The sequence below is a fragment of the Rhinichthys klamathensis genome, unplaced genomic scaffold (assembly GCF_029890125.1).
Source record: "Rhinichthys klamathensis goyatoka isolate OS25496 unplaced genomic scaffold, OSU_Roscu_1.1 h1tg000311l_1, whole genome shotgun sequence".
NCBI classification, from domain to species: domain Eukaryota; kingdom Metazoa; phylum Chordata; class Actinopteri; order Cypriniformes; family Leuciscidae; genus Rhinichthys; species Rhinichthys klamathensis.
In genome coordinates, this window is record NW_026606829.1 from 2,674,129 (window position 1) to 2,695,538 (window position 21,410).

At 37.7% G+C, this 21,410-nt stretch overlaps 2 protein-coding genes across 2 annotated transcripts; both read right to left on the reverse strand.

Moving 5' to 3' along the window:
- Positions 1-214: 214 nt before the first annotated feature.
- Positions 215-7,444, reverse strand: slc47a3 (solute carrier family 47 member 3). The gene is made up of 17 exons (XM_056271080.1): positions 7,210-7,444; positions 5,439-5,540; positions 5,258-5,326; positions 5,023-5,171; positions 4,792-4,834; positions 4,537-4,581; positions 4,365-4,462; positions 4,171-4,268; positions 3,973-4,086; positions 2,791-2,858; positions 2,608-2,716; positions 2,387-2,462; positions 2,138-2,207; positions 1,794-1,926; positions 1,394-1,488; positions 1,249-1,291; positions 215-1,164 (listed from the first exon to the last, which is right to left on the reverse strand). The coding sequence occupies exons 1-17, from the start codon at positions 7,324-7,326 to the stop codon at positions 950-952; spliced, it is 1,644 nt and encodes a 547-aa protein (XP_056127055.1). The 5' UTR covers positions 7,327-7,444; the 3' UTR covers positions 215-949.
- A 4,518-nt stretch (positions 7,445-11,962) lies between these two features.
- Positions 11,963-19,557, reverse strand: slc13a5b (solute carrier family 13 member 5b). The gene is made up of 12 exons (XM_056271082.1): positions 19,379-19,557; positions 17,846-17,974; positions 17,621-17,757; positions 17,294-17,505; positions 16,293-16,464; positions 16,080-16,202; positions 15,787-15,999; positions 15,460-15,566; positions 15,222-15,343; positions 14,387-14,548; positions 12,647-12,784; positions 11,963-12,315 (listed from the first exon to the last, which is right to left on the reverse strand). Exons 1-12 carry the CDS (start codon positions 19,478-19,480, stop codon positions 12,193-12,195), a joined length of 1,740 nt encoding a protein of 579 aa, XP_056127057.1. The 5' UTR covers positions 19,481-19,557; the 3' UTR covers positions 11,963-12,192.
- Between the last annotated feature and the right edge of the window lie 1,853 nt (positions 19,558-21,410).

Here is a 21,410-nt window from a genome sequence, read left to right on the forward strand (position 1 = left end):
ATTTTATGGATTAGAGAGATCTAATAAATTGGCGACAAATACAGCAAAATCGAACACTGGTTCAACAAATCACTATTCAGAGTGTTTTAGGGGGGTATTTTTCTTCATCAGCTATATTTAGAGCCACGTCTTCTAATCGTCTTCACGTGAAGACGAAAAATGCATTTTCTAAAAAAATGTGGCATGGTCTCAGCAATCATAGTTAGCATAAAACTGAAATTTTGATTCTTTATTGTGGCATATATACAAGTGAAATGACTTTTCGAATGAGGAACATTTGGTGTGGGGCTTGATTTTGTCCATCGATAATTAATTGGATCACTGTTGTTTACTAATTGCTGCAATCCCATGTGAGTGACAGGCTGCTAGAGGAAAGGAATTATTGTCTCGCTCTCTCGCCTTACATGTTGACTTTAATGACAACCAATGTTTGTGTATATTTTTTTGCATCAGCATGCACAAAGTATTTTTTTGTGCATTTCGACTTTGAATGTTATTTCATGAACTTTCCATTGTTCACATTCGTGTTTGCTGCAACACATTTGCTCTTTTAAATATAAATTCATGAGATGATAAAGATGCGAGAGCAAGTGGTATAGCTTTATTGTAGGACTTGGGATTGTACAGGTTGTTTTTGTTTCACAGAGTCAGATTAATAAAATATATTTATATAAATAAATATAAACATTAACACAAATTATGAGCAAGTACAAAATGACTCACCCCATGTCATGTAAAAATAAAATAATGCACTGGTACTTAATGCATGGACACCATCTGAAATCCCGGAAAGGTGCCCCGCTTTGTACCTGCTTTTCAGATACAAAGTGGACATGTTGCACAGGTGCGCACCTTTTGGGTGGCGTCCTACCCTCCATAATCTGGGTGGACTGTCTGTCTGCTTTAAGACATTTCCCCAATAGCAGTCCTTCGGGCTGTTATTAGGCTGTCATCTGTTAAGTAGGAATTTAACAGCGAGTCCAGCTGCGAGGAGCAAAAGCATAGCTACCAGAGCCAGGCCACGGCGCAGCACTAACACCCTCAGTGGCAGCTGCATCCTCACTGTAGCGACTATCGCATCGGTCTGATCATCCAGTAGCCCATCCACATCTGTAGCATTATTCACAGCACAGTCCTCAATATGTCCGCCTTCCTCTTGTGCACCTGTCAAGAAAATGACTCTTATTAGCATGCCTCATTAAATATTATCAGACTTTTGAGTTATTAGTGTCTAAACAAACATATTACCATCATCCGTCCTTCTTGGCAGCACACCAGCCCTGATCTGTGCCTGAAAAGTTCATATTTAGATCAAGCTCAAATGCACTGTAAAAGAACTAAAGCAATTTAAAGTTATAAAGCTTTTAATAAAAGGAAATCCTATATCCCTCACCTCTTCAGATACTTTTTTCCAGTTCAGTTTGAAAAGAAGGACAATAAGGAACACTGACTGAAGGAAGACTGAAATTAACAGGCCAGTCCACAGACCTTGAGGAGATTAAAGCAATGATTTACATAGAATGCAAGATTGTGAAACAGAAAAAAATATTATTTTTTATATTTTTTTAGAAATATATATTTCCCCCCTCTCTCTCTCCATATGTAACTTTATAGATGAATGATTTACATAAAATGTAAGACAGTGAAAACAAATTACATGGATTGTTAAATATAAAAATGTTTAACATTTTAAATACAATTTGTTATTATTTATATGTTTATATTATATGTAAGTATATACATAATACTGAGAATAGAAAATTAGAAAATGTATTATATCACATATGTCTCACCAAAAATTCCCATTTTAGCAGCAAACATCAAGGATATTCCAATTGGACAGCCAACACCATAATATCCCACAAGGTTGCAGATTGCCCCCATTTTCTGTTTTCCTAGGCCTTTCACTATACTGCCACCTGCTGCCTGATTGGATTAAAGGAAGAAACAATAATTAACATCATCTCCCCAGATGACCCATTCCAGTGCAGTCTCAGATTTATTTATGCATGAAGGACAACATCCAATGCAATTAAGGTTTGAACTCAACTTTCATAATCATTGTGTTGTTGTCAGTTTTGTTATTAACACTAATGAGGGCTGTGAGTGCTCTAACACAATTCGGCTAATGACTTACCGCTGTGGCATCAAGAAGATGGAAAGGAGCGTATAAAACCATTACCGTGGCAACCCTCGCTCTGATGTCTCTGTGAGAAGAAGGACATTTATTATTTTTGTCAAAATGCTGTTTTCAAGAAACATTTTTAGCTATTTTATGACTTTGAGGCTATTCATTTTATGAGTTTGGGGCTTTGAAAATATGTTATTTTTAAACACAGGTTGTCATGACTGAAATGTTTTTAACTAAAGGAAGAAGAACACTCACTTGTCATTTGTGAAGATATAAGCAATTACATTCTTTGAGGAACCAATGACAGTTGCCAAAACCACTGCAACAGAAACTGTAAATAAAATACAAAATCATAATTTACACATTTCTCATAAGAATAAGAATAAATGGATAATAAATAATAAGAAAAATGGATAAGCAACCTATTTGCAAAGAACATATAATACAGTGGGCCATTTGTTCTTTCTTAGCATTACCTGCACAAATCATAGAGAGTCTAGCAGAGAGCTTGGCTTGAGCAACATCTCCTGCTCCCATGGCATTCCCCACTCTCACACTGCCAGCCACACTGAAACCTATAGGGAACTGAACACAGGCCACTCACTTATAGTGTTCATACAAGCTTGAAATAAAACACTTTCACACTAATGAATATATACCATGTAAGCAATATTTGCCAGTCCATACACAACTGACTGAGCTCCAAGCTCCACTTCACTTATCAGACCTGCCATAAAAAAAAAATCAAAGGTCAGGAACAGGGTTCTGTGCAATTCAGAACTGGATTGAAACCCCCTTTTAAATTTCAAATCATTTCCTGAATTGGAATTGAGAAGGAATGCAGAATTGTAATTCAATTTAGAATATAACAAAGTAGAATTGATTTTCCAGAATGTTATCCCAAAGCCTTAAAAATGGAATAAAAAAACATACAAAATGCACAATTACACTTAATTAATGGTGTATTTATGTTTCTTCAAAATTCATCTGTGTTGAATTTCTTGTCATTGCAATATACTTAAAGTGTCAAAGTGTCTATTTACATTTTATCTACATGTTATATGTCAAAGTGTCTTCCCTGTGGGCCTCGAGATTTCACGTAGTGGAACTGCGCAAAGCTTCTGTGTTGTACGTCACACGTAGGCTCACTATTGGCCGACGCTGGTCATGTGTGTGATGCGTGTGACGTACAACCTAGAAGCTTTGCGCAGTTCCACTACGTGAAATTTCAAGGCCCACAGGAAGGAAATGAATAGTTGAATGAAGTCGTTATTTTTGTTTGTTTTTTGCGCACAAAAAGTATTCTCGTCGCTTGATAAACTTAAGATTGAGCCACTGTAGTCACTCGGACTATTTTAACAATGTCTTTAATAACTTTTCTGGGCCGGCCACGGCCAGTTTCGATCCCTTAAGAAGCCTATGGAGGAGTGATCCAGCTCTCAGATTTAATCAAAAATATCTTAATTTGTGTTCCGAAGATGAACGAAAGTCTTACGGGGTTGGAACAACATGGGTGAGTAATTACTGACAGAATTTTCATTTTTGGGTGAACTAACCCTTTAAATATAATCATATACACTGAATATGTTGTTATTACGGCATACTTTTTTATAATATACTACAATAAACTTTATGCAAATAGCATCTAACTACTATTTACACTTAGTGCAAATAGCCGCTGTTTATAGTTAATTCTTCTTTCTATAATCCCAATTCAACATCCTGTGGGTTGTGGCCTATTGAACTCTTATATCAACTCTAATAATACTTAAATGACTAGACATGTTCTAAAAAATAATATTTGTTGTACCTGTAAATGTTTGAGAAGCATGCGCTCTAACCTGACAACAGCCCTCCAATCTCGTACGTCCACCACTCTGCACACAACATGAGCATACTTGGAATGGCCAGATGGATGAATGAGTCCCACTCCTGCAAACAGTCTATCGACCAACCTATACGGCCACAAAGAAAATATATCCGTCAACTTTCAATGGCTTTCACATGCACATAATAATATATACAGATTTTGAACTGACCAGCCCAAGTGTCCTTATGAAGATCTTTGCATCGGATGTAGATAAACAATACGATCGCCAAACTGTACTGAGAGATGGTATTAGCAGCTGCTGATCCTCTGAAGTTGAAATACACATGGTCAGTAAGCTATCACGTCTTTGATTTCCATGTTCCTTTCTGTCCTAGTTTAAGAGCAAATGTTATGGAAACTCACGGAACACCCATGTCCAGAACAAAGAGGAGGATATAGTTGATTAAAACATTTAGGACATTTGCCAGTATTCCAGTTATGACCAGGGGCCAAATTATTCCCTGAAATGAGAGATCTCATTAAGTTTCACATTCATGCTTTCTAGGAGCAGTTCATTTTCATGTTTTTCTCCTACCTGATTCTGTAGATATTTCGCTTCAATAATGAACATAAATGCAGCCTATGAGATAAAAATAACATGGTATTATTTTTCTACACTGAGAGTGAGAATTTTGTATTTTAGTCTAGAGTTTATGCAATAACAAGCATTAGACCATAAGTGGTGCAAAATCCTTTTAGGCATTCAGTAGATTTGAGATGTGACTGAATAAGTGTGTGTTACATTGATGTGTGGTAACTTTTTCAGATAAGGTGTATATGAAAAACATACCGGAAGACCAGGCAAAAAAATGTTCACATACTGCTGAGATACTCTGAAACAGAATAAGGTTAATGATATTATGTTCTAGCCTGTTCTTTCTTTGATAGCTAATTCCAGTGAAGTACACAAATATGTTCCATAAAGCTATTACTAGCATTGCATGGACTATTGTAGTCTGTGCTGGTCTGCATTTTTGTCTCTAGTCCCTGTTTGATGCCAGTCCTGAATAGTGGTGCTCACCTAGCAACTTCTGGGCTTTGTCCCACAACCAGCAATATTGACTCTGTATTGACAAGAAGGGCGCAGCATGGAAAACATGCGAGTAACAGAATTAAAATTGCTCTCTGAGTTATAACACCAACTTGATGCAAGTTACCAGCTCCATAAGCCTGCAAAGACAGAGCGAGAGTGTGAGACAAATAACGCTGTATTTGTTTTTGTGTGAATGAACGGAGTAATGCATTGCAGCCTCTACCTGAGAAATAAGCGTGTCACATGCTGCGGACAAGCCATAGCCAATACCAATACCCATAACACTGATGGCCTGGTGAGAACATAGAAAAATGTATTATTATTACTCTCTAGGCTACATTTAAAATAGCCTATATTTAAATTACATTACACATTTGAAGAGGAGATAAATATTTAAAACTCACAGCTATGGCAAGCGTCACACCATCAAGCTCTATCTTTCCCAAGTGTCCACAAAACACAGTGCTTACAAAAATGATTAAATAGTCGAAAAGATAAGACAAAAACTGAGAAGAAAGCACAGAGACAGTCTAATGGGTAACATGGCTTTTAATAAAGGTGAAGTGTGTCATTTCTGTGATGCTAGCCAAACTCAAAAGAATGATATATATATATATATATATATATACACTCACCGGCCACTTTATTAGGTACACCTGTCCAACTGCTCGTTAACACTTAATTTCTAAGCAGCCAATCACATGGCGGCAACTCAGTGCATTTAGGCATGTAGACATGGTCAAGACAATCTCCTGCAGTTCAAACCGAGCATCAGTATGGGGAAGAAAGTTGATTTGAGTGACTTTGAACGTGGCATGATTGTTGGTGCCAGAAGGGCTGGTCTGAGTATTTCAGAAACTGCTAATCTACTGGGATTTTCACGCACAACCATCTCTAGGGTTTACAGAGAATGGTCCGAAAAAGAAAAAACATCCAGTGAGCGGCAGTTCTGTGGGCGGAAATGCCTTGTTGATGCCAGAGGTCAGAGGAGAATGGCCAGACTGGTTCGAGCTGATAGAAGGGCAACAGTGACTGAAATAACCACTCGTTACAACCGAGGTATGCAGCAAAGCATTTGTGAAGCCACAACACGCACAACCTTGAGGCGGATGGGCTACAACAGCAGAAGACTCCACCGGGTACCACTCATCTCCACTACAAATAGGAAAAAGAGGCTACAATTTGCAAGAGCTCACCAAAATTGAACAGTTGAAGACTGGAAAAATGTTGCCTGGTCTGATGAGTCTCGATTTCTGTTGAGACATTCAGATGTTAGAGTCAGAATTTGGCGTAAACAGAATGAGAACATGGAACCATCATGCCTTGTTACCACTGTGCAGGCTGGTGGTGGTGGTGTAATGGTGTGGGGGATGTTTTCCTGGCACACTTTAGGCCCGTTAGTGCCAATTGGGCATCGTTTAAATGCCACGGCCTACCTGAGCATTGTTTCTGACCATGTCCATCCCTTTATGGCCACCATGTACCCATCCTCTGATGGCTACTTCCACCATGTCACAAAGCTCTAATCATTTCAAATTGGTTTCTTGAACATGACAATGAGTTCACTGTACTAAAATGGCCTCCACAGTCACCAGATCTCAACCCAATAGAGCATCTTTGGGATGTGGTGGAACGGGAGATTCGCATCATGGATGTGCAGCCGACAAATCTGCGGCAACTGTGTGATGCCATCATGTCAATATGGACCAAACTCCCTGAGGAATGCTTCCAGCACCTTGTTGAATCTATGCCACGAAGAATTGAGGCAGTTCTGAAGGCAAAAGGGGGTCCAACCCGTTACTAGCATGGGGTACCTAATAAAGTGGCCGGTGAGTGTATATAAATTATCTCTCAAAAATTATGAATTACACTTCTTCTGTTGGCTTGCTTGAAGCAATAATGTGATGTCAATTTGTGGGCCAAACCAGGAAAAGCAGGTTCCCTCTGGAATGTCTTATGGGTTTTCAAAAAAGCAGGTTTTCTATTTATTTATTAGCTATTTTTCTGGGAGCAGAAATAATGTGCGGTTTACATAACCGCTGCAATTCCGTTTGCTTCCGCTGGGGTCAACAATTACGTCACTTCACCTTTTAAGGATGACAAATTGATGTTAATCGATTAAACCATGACGTTAAAAACAATTTAGAGTTAAAATAAAATACTGTACAGGCTTACCACGGGCAGAGCTATATAGCACAAGTTTATTATTTCTCTTGTAAAGTCCACAGGTAAAAGACTTCTAAAACATCTCGAGTATCCTTGACATGTGGATGTATTTTCTGCTTCGTTCATCTTGAAAAATAGCTTGATGGCTGATTCACAGAAACCTGAAACACGAGCCGTGAAAAAGGCGTTCAGATGATTGTTCACTTTTTATCTGTAGGCTATGCTGAATATAAAGTTCAACCGCACTTTTCATTCCTGGTCATAAATGAGTCACAGATCCGTAGTCCAATCCAGCTCACGTGAGATGGGCGGATCGATCTTGAAATATATATTTCGGATTAATTTTGGGCAAAGACTTTGGCGACTGTCGAGAGTTTTCAAACTAGTAGCCTAGCCATACGGTTTTATTATTTGTTTATCGTCCAAATTAATGCGTATCGTAAGGCCTGAAGTAAGAAAAAGAAATTAAGTTTAAATTTTTAATGATAGGAACCACTTATTTTGCTTATTTCAACACGCACAGTAATACTGAAACAACAGCAGCAGTAAATAGAGCAGCACTTTCATAGTGAGCAAGAGCACATATTTCGTCTTGTGTAACTTCATTTACTTTTAATAGTTTGTAGTAGGCTAGGCTATATAATAGCAAATGTGACCCTCAGAATTTCCTACATAATCCAGAAGCCAGATAAACGAGACATATCCAGGTGCAGACCCGCAGCACCACCAGCAGTTTGAACCTGTCGGTTCAGAACCGCATTCAGTCACAAAACAGAAAATGAGGGGCGGGACTTAAAAAGTCACAGTTGCGCTACCCATAGGCTACACGTAATTTTCTTTTGATAATAGCTGTTTTCACATTACATGGGTTTTGATCGGATCTATATCTACAATATTATTACAAAAACAACAATACTTTTAAATAAAGTCACGAATATAATATGCATTAAATATCATGATGTAGGCCTAATGAGCAACATTAGCCTAGGATATTTCCTTTACGTTCATGTTGTTACAAGGGCCTAATTTGACATTAATTGACTGTACCTCCGTATTTTTAAGTAGGCTACTATTTGCACTAGCGGATTAAGACTCTTTGGTGCCCCTGGGCTGACACCTAGAGTGCCCCGGACAGACGTTGGATTTTTTTTTTCAGTCTATGGATTTTGGTTGGAAATGAAAGTTGGGTTGACTCTAGGTCAGTATCAGTGCCCAGGGGCACCAAAGAGCATAGATATCATATAGAGACTATGATGTCTGTCTATGCCAAAGACAAAGAGTCTCAAACAATGACTGTTTAAGCCCCGCCCCTCCCTTCCAGTTCGGTGACTGCGTTCTGAAACTGCTCGTGCTGCGGGTCTGCAGCTGGATACTGGAATAAACGGAGTCTGCTCTATTTTGAGAAAGTCCACAAAGCAACAGCTTGCTGTACCTTTCATAAAAGTACTGACAAATTTTGATCGCTATCCTCACAATGGCAAAACTGACATTGATGTTTCTAATTGGTTGCTATGCTATGTTTAGTGAAACAGATTGTTTGTGTGCACTACTACTTGTTTCGCCGTTTGGTGGAGCTATTTGTCCTAAAATTATAATGGATTGTCGTCTTGGATACACTTTTTATTCCAATGAATTTTTCTCAGGGAGTCAGGGTTTTGATCTATATGTTATAAGCACATACCTTGACTACATATAGGTTTCGACCCCCTCCCCCCTTCTTACTGAGGAGGGCAAGTTGTCACAATTCAAAATTTAAGCTGTAAAACAATTATGCAATAAATAACTACGAGTTGAAAGCACAGAGACAGTCTAATGATAATATTTTATATATAATAATATAATATTTTAATGTTTTAATTGAAGAGCTTTTAACCAAAACCTTTGCTAGAGAAAACTCTCCCCGCTCTCTCCCAAAAGTAGCATACTTCTTTGTGTCACTAATACAGGGTAGGCTACTAGAAAATGAATTAGCCTTTTATCCAACATATTACTTACCAGAATATTCACTTAGTTCAACAAAAAGTCTTAGACAAGAATAACATCCAAGCAAAAATGCTTTACTGTTTTTTGGGGGGCTCTTATATGTATATACAGCCAAATTGGAGGCTGAGGCATATGCGCTTTTGGTTCAGTTGGATAATGAGTGGGTGTTGGAGATGCCAAAAAGCATAAAAAGGCACTGTAATTATATCTGTTCCTTCCCTCAAAGATCTAAGATCATAGTGATCACAGTGTCACAGCACACCCAACCGCTTGTTAGCTGCTTACTTGTTAGTCCTATAACAATTTCATTTCTTAAATAGAAAAAAAAATGCATTCTGTGGTGAAAGGCAGAACTTTTTTGAGAATCACTTTCTGTAATTCAATTTCATCGCTTTGTTTTATGCCAAAGATTTTTTTGTGTTATATGTGACTGCTATTTTTAAAAAGGATTTCTTTGTTTGGCACACTTCTTTCGTTCTGCAGCCCATTTGGCTGCATGCATGTGATCTAAACCTGACCAAAATTGCAACATTTCTCTGTAGTTATTGCAACAATTGCAAGAAATTATCATGAGGTTTCAACCTGGTCATACCTCAGCAATTGAGGATTATTATGCACTGTGCATGAGACTATAAACACATGGTTGTGAAGTCTAGTCTTTTGTCTCCGCAAGACCATGAGCTATCATTAATCCAGTGCTTCTAACCTTGGAAGGTTTGTGAAATTATCAGGTGGATTTGCAGTGGTGCAGCACTGTCTACCCTTAGGATTTAACTTGACCAGATTGTGATTGAGAGCCACAGTCACAACCAAACATGGACTTTTAAAGCCATCACTGTTTTAACCGCTTTTCACTATTTTTGTGCGGAACCCCCTGCTTTATGTTGATATTAAGCATGCATCATGTTCCTGCTTGAGACCAGAATTTTCCCACACTTTCTTCTCAAAGAAAGGGTTAGCCCAGCTAACAACTTTTAGTTCTGTGAATGTAAAAATAACTATTAGAGAATGTTCTGTGAACGTTCACTTTAGGCTGTCAGTATAACTCAGTGGTAAGTAGCTAAGGTAAGTTTTTGGTTTAACCGAAAAAGTTATAGAATTACTTATTGATTTATTAATTCATTCATTGTTTGAACCAACTGGGAACCATATGCTAACGTTCTTTTTGCTTGGAAGAAAAAAGGGTAGAACAAAATATCGAATTGTCAGTCTCAGTGTTTTTTTTTGTGTGTGTGTTTTTTTTTTACTGATCCATCATACCGGTATATAAAAAACTGCCTTTTTTGTGTGCAGAAAATCTGTTAGCTTTCTTTCTATATTACAGACTGGCTCTTTATTTTTAAGTGAACCATATCTGTTGTGCTTGGATGAGAGAGTCAGCTGAGCTATTTTATAGGACTCAATGTTTATAGAACACTGTCATTGCTGTCATTATTTCTGTGCTATGCCTTTTCCCCAAATAGTCCTTGCTTCACATTTAATTTGTACTGGCGGGATAACTTTGAACTTAATGAAAGTGGTCCTTTTAGTGTTTCTTGGTGTGCAAAGTTTAAGTTGCAAAATTATAGTTATTTTAAACAGCAGCAGGTGTCAGTTTTTTTCCTATTAGGATATAACAGAATATATCAACGCTAAATTTAACATTGGGCATGTTACCAGCATAACATAACCACAATAAACATTGAACAGAATGTGCATTGTCGTAGGGAAAGATATGGTTTTATTCAGTTTTATCTCTTTAACATAACAGAACAGCAGTTTGAGGGCATATTTCATTTACAGTCATGCCCAGTGCTTTATTTTCATAAACAGATTTATTTATTCTAATAATTTCTCCAAAATTCCAAAATAAGTATTCAGTAAACATTGTTGTATTCAATCAAACAAGATCAATGAATCAGTGAACTCACACATCACACTGGAATAATAGGTGCAACTAAGACCGTCCCTCATTCACACTAAGGTCATATGCTTTACAATTGTGCAGTACTTTAATTTAAAAATATTCAAGTCATTTTGATGCTATAGGTAGAGTAATCACTGATTGGTGGATTCAGTGGAATTATAAAAACTTGAAGCGTAGATGTACACACAGTATTGAAGTTGCATATTTACATACTGTAAAAACTGTTAAAACACAACAACATAGATAGATTTTAATAATCTGATTGCCCAAATTTATAAATGTTCAAAAGTTTCAGTACACCTGTTATGAACTATGAGGTATTTGTTTCATTTAATGTAGTTGCCCGATGTGTCTCTCCAATTCAATGCCCTGAGATTTAAGGCAGTTGTGGATGAGGCTTTCGTATCTCAGTCATGAGAATTTCAAATGGGTAATTATAATTGGAGTTAATGTCAATAATGCTGCCTTGTTATTTAGTTGAGGAAAGGATTGCTCAACTAGTTGTGGTTCTGACAGATTAGCATGCCTTCTGAAAATAATGTTTGTAACCTGCTGCTTAAAATGCTTTCTTATTTTGAGTCAATATATAATTTGTTAGATGAATTTATGTCTACTCAAAATGTGATGATCCTGCATACTGTTCAAAGTTTGTGGTCAGTAAGAGTCAGTTTTTCTTTTTTAAATAATGCTTTTATTCAAAAAGGACAAAAGACTGAGTATTGCCTGCTAAAAATTTGTCTTTCCCATCTAAACAAAAAAGACATTTTAAATACTTTAAAATAGAAAACAGTTATTTTAATTTATAATAATATTTCTCAATATTTTTGTTATTATTGTATCTTTGATCATATAAATGCAGTCTTGGTGAACATAAGAAACTTCTTTCAAAAAATCTTACTGACCCCAAATATTTTAACATAGCATATATGGCTGCTTATTTAGTCAGACCCTTAAGTGAAAGAGGTTATCAATGTGCAAAATAGTCCTGCAAGACATGGCAGGTTTCAGTTTCTCTGTACTACAGCTTGGATCCATGAAGTTTATGAGAATAATGGGAAGAAAACGAGCAGCTTGCTGGTTTTTATTCGGCCTCGTACTGTCCATCATACTGTTTGGTTGGCCCATGCAGGGAAAGAATCTAGGTTGAACATGGCTTTGCCCCAGGTGTTGATGGCTAAGGTGATGCAGAAAATCCCTATGACATTCATCATCATGCCAGTTTTTGCCTGAGAAAAACAAAAAGTTAAATGTCACTGAGTGAGTTTATTGGTCACTGGAGCAGCTGGGAAGGAACGTCTTTTAGAAGTGGTAAAACAACTTATGGTTTGTCTAAATATGGAGCCACATTTGTTTGAACAATTTTCTGTTTTAACATTCACGGACATAACTACATATATCATTTGATGGTATCTGATCTTGTAAAAATGTTCCTTTGTGTTATGATGAGCTTTTAAATACATTTTGAATATGAAAATGAGCTGAAATAGCTGTTTGGGCTGAGCAAACCAAGGAAAGTGATGATTTTTTGTCTGGAATAAAACCAATTGTGAAACTCACCATGTCTGAAACCTTGAGGTATCCGTAGGAAAAGACTATAGCGTTTGGAGGAGTAGCCACAGGTAACATGAACGCAAAGGATGCGCTGAGTGTGCATGGGACCATGACGTACAGAGGGTTGATTCCAACAGATTGAGACTGTGAAACAGAATCAGAAATGTTTAAACAAGATTTAATTGTGGATAGCGCTGACTCACGTGTCTCTGATCTAAGTGTGTGTTTTCTAAGCTCGTCATAAAGTGTCTGTAATTGGGCTGTAATTCTTAGAGATTAGAACAAACTGTGAGTCATGTCTGCACAGAGGCCGCCGTTTCATTGAAGCATTGCACAGCTGGTGAGCAATACAACTTCATGGCTGATGATGCTATTTCAAGAATTTGAGCACCTGCGCCCTTTGGGCACATATAAATATACACTCACCTAAAGGATTATTAGGAACACCATATTAATATTGTGTTTGACCCCCTTTTGCCTTCAGAACTGCCTTAATCCTATGTGGCATTGATTCAACAAGGTGCTGAAAGCATTCTTTAGAAATGTTGGCCCATATTGATAGGATAGCATCTTGCAGTTGATGGAGATTTGTGGGATGCACATCCAGGGCACGAAGCTCCCGTTCCACCACATCCCAAAGATGCTCTATTGGGTTGAGATCTGGTGACTGTGGGGGCCATTTTAGTACAGTGAACTCATTGTCATGTTCAAGAAACCAATTTGAAATGATTCGAGCTTTGTGACATGGTGCATTATCCTGCTGGAAGTAGCCATCAGAGGATGGGTACATGGTGGCCATAAAGGGATGGACATGGTCAGAAACAATGCTCAGGTAGGCCGTGGCATTTAAACGATGCCCAATTGACACTAAGGGGCCTAAAGTGTGCCAAGAAAACATCCCCCCACACCATTACACCACCACCACCAGCCCGCACAGTGGTAACAAGGCATGATGGATCCATGTTCTCATTCTGTTTACGCCAAATTCTGACTCTACCATCTGAATGTCTCAACAGAAATCGAGACTCATCAGACCAGGCAACATTTTTCCAGTCTTCAACTGTCCAATTTTCGTGAGCTCTTGCAAATTGTAGCGGAGATGAGTGGTACCCGGTGGGGTCTTCTGCTGTTGTAGCCCATCCGCCTCAAGGTTGTGCGTGTTGTGGCTTAACAAATGCTTTGCTGCATACCTCGGTTGTAACGAGTGGTTATTTCAGTCAAAGTTGCTCTTCTATCAGCTTGAATCAGTCGGCCCAGTCTCCTCTGACCTCTAGCATCAACAAGGTATTTTCGCCCACAGGACTGCCGCATACTGGATGTTTTTCCCTTTTCACACCATTCTTTGTAAACCCTAGAAATGGTTGTGCGTGAAAATCCCAGTAACTGAGCAGATTGTGAAATACTCAGACCAGCCCGTCTGGCACCAACAACCATGCCACGCTCAAAATCGCTTAAATCACCTTTCTATCCCATTCTGACATTCAGTTTGGAGTTCAGGAGAATGTCTTGACCAGGACCACACCCCTAAATGCATTGAAGCAACTGCCATGTGATTGGTTGATTAGATAATTGCATTAATGAGAAATTGAACAGGTGTTCCTAATAATCCTTTAGGTGAGTGTACATATATATGTACATGTACACGTACACATACTTTTAGGCTTTTCCAGCACCTATTCCCTGATAAGTATGAGAAAACCTTCCCAAGCCTTTCAATTTTGCTCCTGTGTTACATTCAATTCTTACCATAGTAGCAAGAACAGGGAGGAAAAGAGTTGCTGTGGCCACATTGCTGGTGCATTCAGTGAAAACGGCAATCACGAGGCACAGGATGATAACAATGGCCCAGGGAGGGATACTGTGTAGGGGAGTCAACTGGTTTCCAATCCATCTGGATAGACCTGACTCCTGAGATACAAAAGAGATAGATGAGATATAAGTCAAATGCAGGTCAAAATATTTTAATCACAATGATGATTACATCAATCCATCATTATGGTCAAGCTAATTAGTTATGTTTTTATTATCAGAGTAAATTATGAGGTTTTGGACATGTGATGCACAATATCAAAATGAGACCTAAAGGTCACATTTACCGTTGCTTGGGGAAATTTGTGTTCGAAATCATCTAGTAATTTTAATAGGAATTTGTGTGAGGGCAAAACATTTCCCTACATAGATTTCGCATTGCAGGGATCAAGTTGGTCAAGCGAAATGGCTGCGTTGACAAACAGAAATCTGCTTTGTTGGAAAGTGACCTCTACGTGAGCCATGCTTCATGCATTGCTGTGCTATACAGTAGACAACCAACCTTGGCTGATGTTTATGGCATATTGTCACAATTCTAAATACATTGTTAAATATATGCTCTAAACACATTATGTTTTTATTTATTCTGTTATTGATGTCTTAATTATTGTATGTTTCAATAAATCCATATCAAAAAAAATCTGAAAAATGTTTGCAAATGTTTAGAGGCCAGTTTTATGACAGCTGCCATTTAAATGATTATATCTTGACAACGGTTTGGAGAAACACAATAATTGTCAAATAACTTTTTCATTGAGTGCATAAAACTCACCTCACTACCTTTGGCCAGGGCAAATCCTCCACCTAGAAGCAAAACTATGTTCCAGGGTAACTTCTTTTGAGCTATTTTCCAGGACAGCAGGGCTGTACTGGGTGCAGAAGAGAGCTGAGGCTCTGTGAATGAAAGCAGAATCCAACAGAATCCAAACTCTCAGCCATCTGACATATAGCTCTAATAGGCTCTGGTGTTTTCAGTGTAGACCTTTTTGTTGTGTGAAATATTACTTTACCTGTTTCAGAGCCAGTTGATGACCAGAAGCAAAGCCGAGGTGGTTTTGATGGAAGAATAAAGAGCAACATGGCAATGAAGACTGCAACTGTAGCATCTGTCACATATCTGAATGTATGGAATATTAAACATCAAAAAGTAATATTATTATTCCAAAATGTCCTAAATATATTCTTAATACAATATAATAAAAATATCAAATAATTTATTTTGAGTTTAGTCTATGAAAAATGGCTTAAATAATTTACATTTAGATGGATATCAAACATAGTGACTTCAAGAAATTGCAAATTTGCAATAAATTAAATGATCCAAGACCAAATCATACTCTGCTTCTGTGTTAAAGGTCTGTGTTGCCCAGCCTGCCACAAATCCAGGATCTCGACTAAACCACAGTGCCACAAGCAAACTGAAGAGAGCCAGAACGCTGAGTTCACCAAAACACATCGGTCCCAGCAGAAGATGCTGCTCCCGGATCACATTATAGGCGGCTATATCCTTTTCGGACTTTACCACCCCACATCCCCATGTCTTCCTAATGCTGGAGACATGAACAAAAAGCTTCATGAAAGGAATGTTAAAAGCAAAGGTGAAATCTACCAAAGTGATTAAATATCATACTTGAATCCCATGAAAACGAACTGAAGATATAACCAAGCTATCGTCAGCATGATGATCATGTTGGGGAACGCAAACCCAAACCATGAGGCGAAATTGATAACATCACCATTCTCAGGAAATAATCTGGAGGAAAATAAAGCAATGGGTTCAGTTACTTGAAACACGAATGGTAGTAGTAAAGTGTTTGTTTTTTATCAGAGGGTTAATACTCACTGGTTCATCTGACCCTTAAATACTAGGTTAGGTCCAGTGCCTGTGAGTGTGGCTGTTCCCCCAATGCTGGCAGCATAGCACACACACAGAGTCATGCCTTTACCCATGAGCCGCTTTTCTGCTGACTCCTTTTGCTTGGCCTCTGCGTAGACATCCAACATGGGTAGGACCACTAAGAAATAGGGAATATACTTAAAAGCGATAGTTCATTCAAAAATAAACATTCTCTTGAATTCAAAAGTTTTGGATTGGAAAGACTTTGTAATGTTTTAAAAGTAGTCTCTTGTGCTCAAGAAGTCTGCATTTATTTAATCAGAAATGCAGAAAAAGTAGTTATATTGTGGAATATTATTAGAGTTTAAAATAACTGGTTTCTATTTTAATGTAGCTACTTTAAAATGTCATTCATTCCTGTGATGGCAAAGCTGAATTTTCAGCATCATTACTCCAGTCTTCAGTGTCACATTATCCTTCAGAAATCATTCTAATATATGCTTATTTGGTGCTGAAGAAACTTTTTTATTATTATTATTATTATCAATGTTGAAAACAGTTGATTTTAGTGTATCCTTTTTTCTTCCAGGATTCATTGATGTATTAAGCTCATTTATCTGAAATAGAAATCTTTGAAACATTAATCTATAAATGACTTTCCTGTCACTTTTGATCAGTTTAATGCATTCTTGCTGAATAAAAGTACGGTCACACCAGTTCTCACTATTAACTTACTATTAACTACGACTTTTGCCTCAACAAACTCCTAATTACTTAGTTAGTAAGGTAGTTGTTATTTCGGTATTGGGTTAAGGATGTAGAACATGGTCATACAGAATAAGGCATTAATATGTGCTTTATAAGTACTAATAAACAGCCAATATCTAGTGCATGCTAATAGACCCTAAACGGAAGTGTTACCAAAAGTACTTATTTCTTTCAAAAGTCTTAATGACCCCAAACTTTTGAACGGTAGTGAATGCACTACATCTTATTCTTCGCCTGACCTTCTTTGTCTCTGTCTTTTGCCGTCTGTTTGTACTCCGCCTCAGGGGCCTGGGGCCGTTCCTCACCGCAGGTCATCTGTGAAGGCTCTGTCTCCTGTTTGTTCAGCTGTTCCAGCACAGCCTGCACTATAGGGACCATCATGGCCGTGGTAGCCGTGTTACTGATCCACATGGAGAGGAAAGCTGTCACTCCCATGAAACCCAGCATCAGGCTGTATTAATACAGAGGAAGCAGTCAGAATGTGAATACAAGTGTGAAATCTACATGAATAAAGATTGGATTTAACAATCTACTAATGATTGTGCCTGGTACAGGGTTTAACCTACAGCGCTGGGCGCACACCAACAATGAGCAGCACTCTCAGGGCGATACGTTTGTGCAGGTTCCAGTGTTCAACTGCCACAGCGACCATCAGTCCACCCACAAACAGCATGTTAGTGTCCTTCAGGTACTGCATACACACCTAGAGAACAACATAAAAGCTTTAGCTTTTGATGTGTGCTTTCGGGCTATTCTTCTCGTCATTCATACCTTTAACAGGAACAACTTACCATTTTGGACTGCATGATACCAAGCATGGGAAAGAGAACAGCAGGTAGCAGTGATGTGACAGCTAAAGGAAGAGCCTCAGTACACCAGTATACTGCCATCAGAATGATTACATAGGCACAGCTGGCCTCCTGGAAGATGGAAACATGCTCTTTAAAAACTACAAGCTAGGCACATATACCCGTTCTCATCCCAAGGCGTCATCTAACTGACGCTTTTGACCATGTTTGACCATGCGTCAACATGCCGACGCACATGGTACCCCTTAAGCGTCAATATGAGACGCGCCTCCTAGTGGTTTAACCCTAACCCTACCCCAGATCTAAACCTACCCATAACGGAAGCGTCATCTAACTGACGCTAAAGGGTGCCATGTGCGTCGGATTTAGACGCATGGTCAAAAGCGTCAGTTAGATGACGCCCGAGGATGAGCGTCTCATATTGACGCTTGAGGGGTACCATGTGCGTCGGCATGTTGACGCATGGTCAAAAGTGTCAGTTAGATGACGCCTTGGGATGAGAATGTGTTGCAACCATATTGGGGCCAAAAGTCTGAAAGTCATATTTTACTAAATGAATACAGTTAATGCTATTTTATTGTTTTATTTTATTTTATAATGTATAATTGTATTATTTTACAAATCAATCTGATTGAAAAGTTTAATTTTTTTCTTTTTTTTCTAATTAAAATAAATTTAAAATGTCTTAGCATTTGGTATGTCCGTCTTTCGCTTTAATGACAGCAGCACTCATGCTGTCCAGCATAATTTGAGAATCATCTAAAGAGCATCTTCTGATGTAAGAACATCTGTTTTGATCATCTGTAAAAAGAAGTTCTAATGATGATGATCACACGCTTACTTATTTGATTAGTAACAAATAGTGATGTGATCTTTGTTTTGTTGATTATTTTATATTGTAATGTTTCTTTGTTAAAAAATCCAAAACCTTTGGTTTTTTTTTTTTTTTTAAGTGATGAATCCCAGATTTTTAATGTGATCTCAGATTTTTGGACCCCAGTGTAATTGCATTGCCTTTTCAAATGTGTTAAATATCTTGTTAAAAATCTCTAAAATAGCTTCAATGGGCCTGGCAATGCAGAGGATGAGGCAAAAATACTCATTTCATTTACTATCAGTGGGAGCAATTTATATGAACTTTGTCTCATGTGCACCTGACAGTCATGACCGCAAAACACATTGACTCAGAGTCAGGAATTTAGAATACTATGTGTTCCCACGCTTGAACATACACAATGACAAAGGGTTAAAAAAACAATTTTGAGGCACAATGAATTATTGTACATGGAGGCCTCAGGGTACGAATGTAGTCCTATGTACTGAACAGAATACATTTACATTTACGTTACTAAAGCATTTGACAGGTGCATAAACACTAACAAGCATAACCTCTGACAAAAGCATGCAAAATCTACACTATAGAAGTAATTCGATAAGTCTAAGCTCTCAGCATTGAAGTAAGTAAAAAGTTGCCAACATTTTGTTCAATTCAGATAAAAGCTTTAATTTACATACCCTTGTGTTGATGACTACTGGAAGTGGGAGAAGAATCAAAGGAGTGAAGAAAAGAACCATCCCATTCTTCAAGTTCCATATGGATTTTAGTGTTGGGAACATCTCAAAATAAAGACCGTTTTTGCATATAAAGTAAGTTTAACACTGTTGGACTCGTCCTTTTAACCTGCTCAATGGGGTGGAGTGAGAAAGAGAGAGATGAAGAGTGAGTGAGTGAGGGACAGGGAGAGAGAGAGAGAAAAAGCAATTATTATTACAGACTCCAGCACACAACCAGATTTGAAATCATATTTTTTATCTTTAGAACTTGATGATACTCTAGGGAATCAGTTGCTATTTCTGGGCTGATGAGATTTAGAAGAAAAGTGGATGCTATTTAACACAGTTACAGACTTGTGCCTGTTTGAGCTTAACAGCTTTGCCAAATGGCCAAAAAAAAAAAAAAAAAAAAATTGTGCTGCATTGTTTTAGATGGAATGAACTTATGTAGTCAAATGTTTAGTTGGATGTACATTGATGAATTTAATCGAAGTAAAGGACACCTTGTTCTGTGACCTTAGTTGACTCAACTTAAAAAAGTGAGGAAACATTGCCTTCAAATTATTAAATATACTTCATGCATAATTGAAAAGTTAAGTTGTGTGAATTTGACAATTCCACATAACTTTTTTTTTTTTTTAATTATGCATTAAGTTTATTTACTTAATCATTTTAAAGCAACGGTTTTCCTCACTTTTTAAAGTTAAGTGAACTGATCACTTTTTACAGTGAGTGAATATTTCTCAGTGTGTATTATTGAATGTAAATTTCTGGTGAATGTAAATTTCTGGCATGTCACAATTCAATCTGCCATTAAGCCTTATGGGTGTACAGCGCTTGTAAAGCGCTTTGGGTGTACAGTAGGGCATATGAAAGCGCTATTTAAATGCCTCATTCATTCATTCATTATATTTGTAAATTAATTTAAAACATCACATAATTGAAATAAAAAATGTGAAAGGCCTCACAATATCCAACAGCTATTGCAACATTAAATTGTATAATGTTTAAATAACATGTGACATCTTGCTCCTGACAGCTATGAATATGACATCTATAAAATATGACATTGTAGATTGAGAGGACAGGATTCTTATGAAAAAAATGTTTGTGACAAATTTCCCATGTGACAACTAACTATCCCATAATTTCCATAAAGAGTTTTAAGTAGTTTAAGTGAGAAATTAGTTGGTGGAAATTCGTTTGTCATTTATTGATTGCCAAACTGAAAATTAGGATTGCAGAGGACATTTTAATTTGTCCTTTTATTATTATTATTTATTTATTTTTGTCTTTGAACATTAGAACAGCTCACTGTCAGTTATAAGTCTTGATCATAGGTCTTGATCCACAACAGAAACAATAGCATGACGCCCTCTAGTGGATTTCTACAGGCAGCAGGTTTATCCGGGAAGGACTAGAGGCTGGCACATATGGAGGGATTATTGGGTCAGATTGAAAACTAAAAGTCTAAAACTAAAAGTCTTAAACGAAAACCAAAAGTCTAAGTTTGAAACTAAAAGTCTAAGTCGAAAACTAAAAGTCTAAGTCAAAAATGAATTTGGTATTTAGGATTGGGCATTTGGTATTTAGGATTGGGCATTTGGTATTTAGGATTGGGCATTTGGTATTTAGGATAGGGCATTTGGTATTTAGGATTGGGCATTTGGTCATTTAGCCATTTAGGATTTAGGATTGGGCATTTAGGGATTTAGGATTGGGCATTTAATCATTTAGCCATTTAGGATTGGGCATTTGAGGATTGAGGATTGAGGAGTGTATGCAAATAAGGAGGCGTGGCCCAAATACTGGAGGCTGGGTTTGAAATGGCTGGTGCAGATGCATCTTATGGACAGCAGAGGGAGCTCCAGTCAGTCCAGTGCTAAGGAGCACACTGTAATGAAACCAAACAGAGCGAGTGAGCAGGTCTGGAGCGAGGACTGTACTTTATAATGTGATAACTTCAACTTAATGACAGCGTTGTATAGGGGTA

Coding starts and splice junctions, on each gene's coding strand:
- slc13a5b (XM_056271082.1), bottom strand. CDS start 19,480: ATGTTCCCAACACTAAAATCCATATGGAACTTGAAGAATGGGATGGTT. Junction 17,975..19,378: donor CAGTAGTCATCAACACAAGG/GTATGTAAATTA, acceptor TCCATCTTCCAG/GAGGCCAGCTGTGCCTATGT. Junction 17,506..17,620: donor GTTGGTGTGCGCCCAGCGCT/GTAGGTTAAACC, acceptor GTATTAATACAG/CCTGATGCTGGGTTTCATGG.
- slc47a3 (XM_056271080.1), bottom strand. CDS start 7,326: ATGAACGAAGCAGAAAATACATCCACATGTCAAGGATACTCGAGATGT. Junction 4,835..5,022: donor CAAAGCCCAGAAGTTGCTAG/GTGAGCACCACT, acceptor ATTCTGTTTCAG/AGTATCTCAGCAGTATGTGA. Junction 4,463..4,536: donor CGAAATATCTACAGAATCAG/GTAGGAGAAAAA, acceptor CTCTCATTTCAG/GGAATAATTTGGCCCCTGGT.